Source organism: Cicer arietinum, chromosome 4 (assembly GCF_000331145.2).
Source record: "Cicer arietinum cultivar CDC Frontier isolate Library 1 chromosome 4, Cicar.CDCFrontier_v2.0, whole genome shotgun sequence".
In the NCBI taxonomy this organism is placed as follows: domain Eukaryota; kingdom Viridiplantae; phylum Streptophyta; class Magnoliopsida; order Fabales; family Fabaceae; genus Cicer; species Cicer arietinum.
Genome location: NC_021163.2, coordinates 42,616,497 through 42,624,694, shown reverse-complemented (window position 1 = coordinate 42,624,694; position 8,198 = coordinate 42,616,497). Strand labels below are relative to the sequence as shown.

The 8,198-nt window shown below is 32.9% G+C and overlaps 1 protein-coding gene across 6 annotated transcripts; it reads left to right on the top strand.

The window, feature by feature from the left end:
• Window positions 1-2,978: 2,978 nt before the first annotated feature.
• On the top strand, window positions 2,979-7,984 carry LOC101493130 (uncharacterized). 6 transcript variants are annotated; one of them, XM_073368047.1, is made up of 7 exons: window positions 2,979-3,280; window positions 4,288-4,400; window positions 5,248-5,406; window positions 6,250-6,396; window positions 6,500-6,581; window positions 6,672-6,788; window positions 7,607-7,984. In XM_073368047.1, the coding sequence occupies exons 4-7, from the start codon at window positions 6,278-6,280 to the stop codon at window positions 7,655-7,657; spliced, it is 369 nt and encodes a 122-aa protein (XP_073224148.1). In that variant the 5' UTR covers window positions 2,979-3,280; window positions 4,288-4,400; window positions 5,248-5,406; window positions 6,250-6,277; the 3' UTR covers window positions 7,658-7,984. The 6 variants fall into 6 exon arrangements, with proteins under 6 accessions (XP_073224148.1, XP_073224147.1, XP_012573457.1 ...); XM_073368046.1 differs by lacking the exon at window positions 5,248-5,406 and having other exon boundaries at window positions 2,980-3,280; window positions 4,322-4,400; XM_012718003.3 differs by lacking the exon at window positions 5,248-5,406 and having other exon boundaries at window positions 2,982-3,280; window positions 4,270-4,400.
• The last annotated feature ends 214 nt before the right edge of the window (window positions 7,985-8,198 follow it).

Here is an 8,198-nt window from a genome sequence, read left to right as displayed (position 1 = left end):
TTTAGCATGTGGAAAACCCTTTTAAGGTGCATGATAAGTTGAAAGGTTATTTTGTGCATGTAAAAACTTAAATGTTATGTGTTACTTGTTAATTTCGGTTGGTGACCCTTTACAACTATTGTGGAAATCTGGGCTTTGCCCTCAGATGAGAGCCAGGACGATCCTACCGGTTCGTACCCTACGGATGGGAATGTAGATGGGATTGGTTGACTGGAGCTATGTTAGGAGGATCTCACGGGGCGCGTGGAGATCACTCAGGGTGTATAGCTATAGTTTTTTTTGAAGAATGATCAGATTAGGATGACATAGAGGGAACATATGTTTTTTGGATTACGTTATTTTGAACTGGAAAACTGTACCTTTACTAATATTGTCAGTATGACATCTTAGTTGAATGGATTCCATGTATCATCTGTTGTTGTGTAAATACTTTGGATTCATATATTTTGAGAAACTTTTCCGCTGCTTGTAAATTATAATGACTCAATTATTTATCCAAAGGTATTTTCTTATTTATTTCTCTATTTTATTTTAATTTCTTTTGAAAAAAAAAAATATACCCTCGCTTTGAAAAACGGGGTGTTACAACCAAGGTCGTCGAAGAGGCTAGGGAGCGTCCAAAAAAGTTATTAGAGAATGATTTTGATGCATTAAAGCAATTTTTTGGATCATCTATTGCGAGTCATCCTCCTTCGCATCCTCATTACGATCATAATTTGGAAGGCATGTCGCTGGACGAACCTTAATGTCATAGTTATGCTTACTTTTTGTGGTAATTGGTTGACAATTATGTATTAAGTAACTCTGTTAAAGTTGCTATTTGATACTATGTTATTATTTTGTAGTTTTAGAACACATGAAACTTTGTTAAGTTATTTAATACTATGATGTGTTTGTTATGTTGTCAATGCAATGACTTTTAATGTTTCTTAGCTATCAATTATTTTATAAAAAAAAAATAAAATTAAGCAGGGGCTGAAAAAATAAAAATAAAAAACCAAATAAATTTAAACGTAGCGTCGGCTTTGTCCGACGCTAATAATTTCATGACTTTTCAAGTTTGACCACTAGCGTCGGCTAGACCGACACTATATACAAATAAAGTTGACTTTTATTTTGATTGTAGCTTCGGCCGGGCCGACGCTACTTATTTTATTGACTACAATTTATTGACTTTAGCGTCAGCTGACCGACGCAAATATATTTTTTCCCAACTGACATGTCAATTGACATAATTAGCGTCAGATGTTTCAATTTTGTTGATAGCGTCGGGTTAGCGTAGGTCTGGCCGAGGAAAATATAGCGTCAGATGGTGTTTGGCTGACGCTATGTATTAGCTTCGACCATTTTAACCTAGGCCCGACACTGATGCTAATTCGACGTTAAATCAACGTTAGCGTCGACTTTTGGCCTATTAGCGTCAGCTTGTGACCGACGCTAAAACTTGTTTTTCTAGTAGTGAAGCTTGGTATCCTGACTTTGGCACCATAAATCATGTCACTAACAATTCTAGAACATTCTTGGACAACGTCTCACTTTTAGACACTAATCAAGTTCTCTTAGGCAACGACCAAGGTTTAGGCAATACATCTGTTGGTTCTACTAGACTTACTTCAGTCACTCACCCACACACTACCTTCACTTTGAGGAATTTGTTGTTAGTGACATCAATAACTATAAATTGATCAATGTTAGTCAGTTTGCATGCAATAATGAAGTCTATTTTGAGTTTCATGTTGATTATTGCCTTGTAAAATCACAGGCCAGCTCTGAAGTCCTTTTGGGCACCACGCATGGCAAGGCTTGTCTCTATTCATTTGGTAATGTGGTTTCAGTTTCTACAGGCAATACTATTCCTATGTCACTTCCTAGTGTTAATTCCATTTCATATTCTTCATCCATGAATAATGGACCATCTCCCTACACTTTGTGGCACTTTAGGCTTGGGAATCCTCATCATGAGACCCTTAAAGCTATAATATCCACTTGTAATATCCCTTTAAGGTTGAGATTGTCTAGCTTTCAATCTCCTACATCTGGTAACTTTGTTCTTATATCTCTCCTAATCAATCATTCTTTCTCATACAAATCACTTTTATTTATTTATTTTAATCACTAATTTCTTTTCTAAATACACTAAAGTTACCAAAGTCACCAACTACCAAAGTTAGATAACCCATTTTCCAATTTCACGTAGTTGGAAATCTACTCTACTTCGTCATTGTTTCACAAAGCCAAAAATACTAGTCAATGAAGTGCATCGACTATTGGTGCCAGAGCTTATTTCTTCTATGTTATTCGCTACAATTCAAGGAAGGGAACTGTTGGCACCATTGGCAGACCTACGTGTAAGTAGAGTTGTCAATTTCACAAGCCCACTAATTTTTGGTCTCAATCTACGTAGGATTCAAAATTTTCATAGTTTAAAAGGCCCCAAAAAGAAAGCCCCCAAAATAAAAAAGTCCATAAAAATTTGTGGGCTAATGGACTCACTTTTAAAAAAAAAATTGATATTTTTTTTAAAAAAATTTCAATTTTTTTTTAAAGAAATAAATTTTTTGATAAAGAATTTTCAATTTTTTAGATTTAAAATTTTTTTATTAGAGAAAAAAATCAAATTTTTCAAGAAAAATCATTTTTTTTATTTTCCTCACAAAATTTTTAGAGAAAAAAATGATTTAAAAATTTTTCCGACAAAAAAATGTTTTAGATTTTTAGAGAAATTTTTCCGATATTTTTTCAAGAAAAAAAAATCTCAATTAACAAAACATTTGATCTATGAACCCTCTCACTTAAGACCACAAAAAATAATGAAATAATAGTCTAAAGTCTTCAAAATTTATTTCACTAGAAGCCTATTATTAAAGGGTTAGTATGAAATTTTTGAAAAATGACTTGAGACTTTGGGACTTTATTAATAGCTTTATAGGTAAGTGAGAGTGTGCACCCTGAAAGCTTAAAAATTACACATAACAACCTATATTTTGTGCATTTTGACCACACTACAAATTTCATTTTGCACATGTGACCCAGGAGACCCAAACCACATCATTTCTCACACTTTTATCTCAACTCCTCCACTGCTCGCTGGCAACCACCACACAGCGCGCGACTACCACGTTCCTTCTCTCTTCCGCGCGACGCGATTTTCTGCTGTTCTCTCAGTCCGCCTGAAAAGTTTATGTTTTGCTCTAACTCTTTGGTTTGACCTCCACCGCCACACAATTTAAGCTTCCAACCACTCATCGTTTGGCCTCCATCATTAACATAACAACAACAGGTGATTGAATCTCATAATATTCATTGTTAGGTTTTTTATTTGTTGATTGGTTAAGAAATTGGGACTATGAGTAACGTGTTTGTGTTGTGAATTCATGGTTAGAGTTTTTATATTTCCGAAATTGGGGATTTTGTGATTATGCAATTGTGGATTTTTTATATATCCAAGATTGGTACAGATTTCTTTTTGTATCTATTTGATTGTTGTTGATTATTACATGTGTTGTTGATATATTTTGGGTCTTGCTTTTGCATGGCGACAGTGGCAATTTGAAATTGTTGCTGAATTAACTATGAGTTTGTTGTGGGATATGACTGACCAAGCCCATACCAGCCGAATCAGTGCGTTACTGGGTTTGTTCAATTTTGCTGGTTTTTTTATTAAAGAAAAAGGGGAATGAATAACTAAAAACTACAATTTTGTGTCTTGTGTTGTTTTATGCATTAAAAACTTAAGAAATATCTTAGCTTCTTGAAAAACATCGATTTCCAAATGAAGAGCAATATGATAGAGTTTCTGAATGGAAATAATATGGAGTTCTTGGAGTTAGTATTGTAGAAGTTAGTGTGCTCAAGTTAAGGGGGTCAAGCTAATGCTAGTGTGTGGAGATGGGTTTGAAGGTTATTTTTTGACAAGAGATTTTGAAGGTTATTAAGAAATGAAGAATGGAGTTTACTTTATTGTGTATAATTGTTTCTGTTTTTCAGATTTGTGAATCAGGGCATGGAGATAAATTATTTTGATTCATTTTTTTTATAAATATTTTGCTTCTTAAAACAAAATGTTGTCTGATGTGCCCAAAATTGGTTGTTGTTGTTGTTATTGATGTTACCAAATGAGCAAAATGAGTTAATTATTTAACAACTTCAAAACGTAGAGTTTGTATGTAATTTATATGTATTGTATACAATGTATTAAAATTTTATAATTTTAATATTTATTTTTTTGTTTTATATATATGATTATAATTATTGATTAAAATTAAATAGTTTGCACCCCTGACTCAGGGTCTTGAATTCGCCTCTGCCATTGGCAACACAGTTTTCATTCGAATCAACAGCCTCTCGGGCTAGTGCCTTGGAATCATTGAGATGGTGTTGCAGTTCAAATTATTGAAGAGGTAAGTAAATTCCTCTCTCAATAAAACATAATTAAATTATAGTTCAGATTGGATTGCAGTTCAAGTTGAAATTAGCTTTTGAAACTTTTTATTTTTCTTTCTGTAAGCTCTCTTGTCTTGCTTCTGCATAATCTGTTATTAGTTTATAAATGAATTTTTACAAGGGGAGAATCATAATTTCATTTTAACCCATAAGTTCTTAATTATATACTAGAAGTTAATTCAAAAACTGACTGAAGCATTTGGGAGAATCGGTGTATTGAAAGTTTTTTGGGTCACTATGACCAGCAAAGTTTCTCTCTCTTTTTTCTTCAGAGTCGTTGCTCCTTAATTTTCGCCAAGCAATGGCTTCTTTTACATGTTCCCTCCCTGTGATTTGATTGCACATACTTTGGAATATTTGCAGCTACTTTGTATTTTGAGTTAAAATCTTTTTATGTTTATAATCTATGTTGTTTTATTTAATTCAATTCCTTGTAATAATTGATAAATTATGTTTTTTTGTTTAGTTCCATTCTTCAACAGTGACTTTTTTCTTTGTTACTGCATGCTGCTTTTGTGTAAAGTATATTATCAAACACTCTCTCGATTAGTTACTTTAAGAAGAACAAATTTTTGTTATGGTAGTTTATTCTTTTCTCATTAGTTCATTATTTATTATGCTTCTATGTATAAAATTAAGGATTATTGCACTGTGTTGTTATTGTTTTCTTTTAAAAGTTATAATATGAATGCACTCTGTACACATAAATTATAAACAGTGTAGTTGTTGTTGTTTTGTCATTATTTTTTCTCCTTCTGGTTTTGCAACTGATTCTGAACAAGTGAATCTGTCTTTATCAACCAGTTCGCAAAAACTAAGTGGTTTGGCAAATACAATCCTGTGTTGATAAAGTACTGCAGTTATATTTTTGGAACTTTGGTTTTGCTTTTAATATAAAAACACCAAACTATGCCAACCCTATTTCATCTGACTACTGCTTTTCGCTGGATGGGGAACTGACTGGTGAGTTATCTAAATCTTGAGTTCTACACTCTTGATTCCAGTAACCAGCAAAAGGCATAACTGTTTTGCTTGAGTTATTCACTCCAAATTATTATGAAAGTGTTGATATTTTAGGGAAAAGATATGTTAATGAAAACAATATAAAGTAGAAGGATTAAAGTTTATATTGTTTCATTTCAATTTTCAATGGCTAGTTCCACTTTCGTTCTACTATTATGTTTCATTTTGGTTGTTTTTCCCTCAATTGTGGGAATGTTGAATACACATTTTGTTTCTCCAGTGAGAATAAAATTCACTTCCTAATCTTTCATTTATTTTTCAACTTGCTTTCTTAGTTTCTTGCCTGTAGTTACATGGTTTCTTATTGGGGACATGTTGGGTAATCCCACAATTTTTCTACAGTACAGGGTTAGGATAAATTGATACCGAGGGTTGTGAATGTGATAGTGGGGTTATGTTGAATGTTATCTGGTTGTAGGAGCTGAGAGAGTATTCCCTGACTTGGGGTTTCAGATATTACTTGTATTTCCTTCTTTTGCATATAATAACAGTTTAATGTGTATATACTGTCGGTGTACATTAGTTTGACACTGGAATCCAATCAAAGCTCTATATCTTATCCCATCATACATTTATTTTAAAATGCAGTTGCAAAAGTTGAGTCGTGTGGCAAAATAGTGACTTTTGTTGCATGTGAGTGTAAAACCAGTTTTCACTAACAATACATATCCTTTCAATCCATATATTGAAGTACAAAACAAAAATACATACTGATAGAATTTCCCATATTGTACACACCATTTGCTTTGAATAAAAGTATCATTGATTGTTTGCTCCCTTCAGTTCTCAGGGTAACTTCTTATCACTATCCATGAGGCTCTATGATGAATTCAAAGAAATACTAAAGATTCAGAAGTTTCGAAGATTAGTTTCTTATGCTGGGTTCTTTGGCTTCACTACGCTTATCAGCTATGCTTATTGTAACAATACGTGGGTTGCATACTGCTAAGAACCTTGTTCTTAATGCTATAAATTAGAATTTTGATTGGGTTTATTGGTTCTCGTGTTAATCTCTAGTGTGTTGGTGTTGCAGAACTAGGGCTGGGTATTCTAGAGCTGATCAATATTATGCATCGTACCCGGCTGGTACTGAGCTATTAACCGACACCACCAAGGTCTTTTTCATGAAATAATCTGGAAAGTGTCATTTATTTGATATTATTTTCAGTCTGAAGTATGATTGTAGTGTTTAAATTTGATATCAGTTATACAAAGCTGCTCTTGGAAACTGCTTTGAAGCTGAAGAGTGGGGTCCATTTGAGTTTTGTGTCATGGCAAAACACTTTGATCGTCAAGGGAAGTCACCATATTCATATCATGCTGTGAGTTATATGTTTCCAGAGTCCCTCTACTTTTTCTCCCACTTCAGTGTTAAATTCTTCATATCTTTTCATTATCTTGTGTTAAGTCAATAATAAGAACTGATTTTCAACACAATATTTTAATCCTGAAGATACTGATTTATGAATCCTATTTGTTCTCCAATCTCTTGACAATTAAATGTTCATTTTTTTATATGATAACTCTTGTTTGTGTTTTAGTAGCATGCTTTAGGACATATGATAAATTCCTTTAACTGTTCAATAAATGCCCTCATCATTCACTTCTTTCGACGTAGATTGCATAATCATCAGCATATTTTCTGTAACCCTCTCTCTGTTTATTTCCCCTTCTTACAATCTGAATAATTGGATCAATAACCGCCTATCTAAGAGACTCAACAGATTCTTTAATGCTAGGTGGATTGCCTCTTATTCTCTTTTTGGTCCTAACAGTAACCAACTAATAAATAATAGCTTTGGCAGATGCAACGCAAATACGTGCCTTAATTTAAAATCGTAAACCATAATTTCAACCATGTTTCTGTTTGTTGAATTTCATTAAATTGTATTCCACTCTTTTGGGTCTTTATAAAGTGTTTATGGAAACCAGTTTTGAATGCATCAGTTTATCTTTTACATGTCAAAGATATAGACAATATGTCCAAGGTTTATTATCATAGTTTTTCAGAGAAAGTAATCAAAGTATGTGACACGAGGTCTCCAGAACCAAGTGTAAATTGCTTGATGCTGCTTATTTTATATTGGATGTTAACACTGTCATATTTTATTTTAACTGCAATGTTTTGGACTTGTTACAGCAATACATGGCACATCTCCTTTCTCATGGACAGCTTGACGGAAGTGGTTAACCAATAAGCCATATGAAGTATGACAATGTGGACGATTTTTAACATATGAAGACTTGTAAAGCAAAATGAGAAAAATCGGTTTGAGTATTCTTCGAGTTTTGAACTGCCTTATACTCTATACTGTTGTGTTATTTTATGAATAATGAATAAAGTATATAGATAATTTTCTTTCTATTGTTGGGTAATGTCAAAACGTTTGGCGTATTTTATTTTCCATCCCTTCTTTGACAGAAAAATTCCCTGTCAGTGTTAAGTGTTTCAGATTTTGTTGTTAGATAAGCTACAGGCCTGTTTACTTCATGAAAATATTCAGTTTTCATTTTTTTTTGTTTAATGTGTCATAACAGCATTCTTCTCACGTCCTTAATCTATTGTATGCCTACTTTTCATTTACATCACGATAAAAAATGATGAAAATGACTTCATCAATTTTCAAAATACTGTTATGGGAAATTCACAACGAGAACAATTGGAGAGGCACAATTTTATTGTTATTATTAATTTTAGAAATGAAAATAGGATATGATGAAAGTAAATGGAG

Excerpts from the sequence above, each read along its gene's own strand:
- LOC101493130 (XM_073368046.1), top strand. The coding sequence starts at position 4,372 with ATGGTGTTGCAGTTCAAATTATTGAAGAG. Across the intron at positions 6,582-6,671 it reads TATTAACCGACACCACCAAG|TTATACAAAGCTGCTCTTGG; the intron begins GTCTTTTTCATG and ends ATTTGATATCAG. Across the intron at positions 6,789-7,606 it reads CACCATATTCATATCATGCT|CAATACATGGCACATCTCCT; the intron begins GTGAGTTATATG and ends GACTTGTTACAG.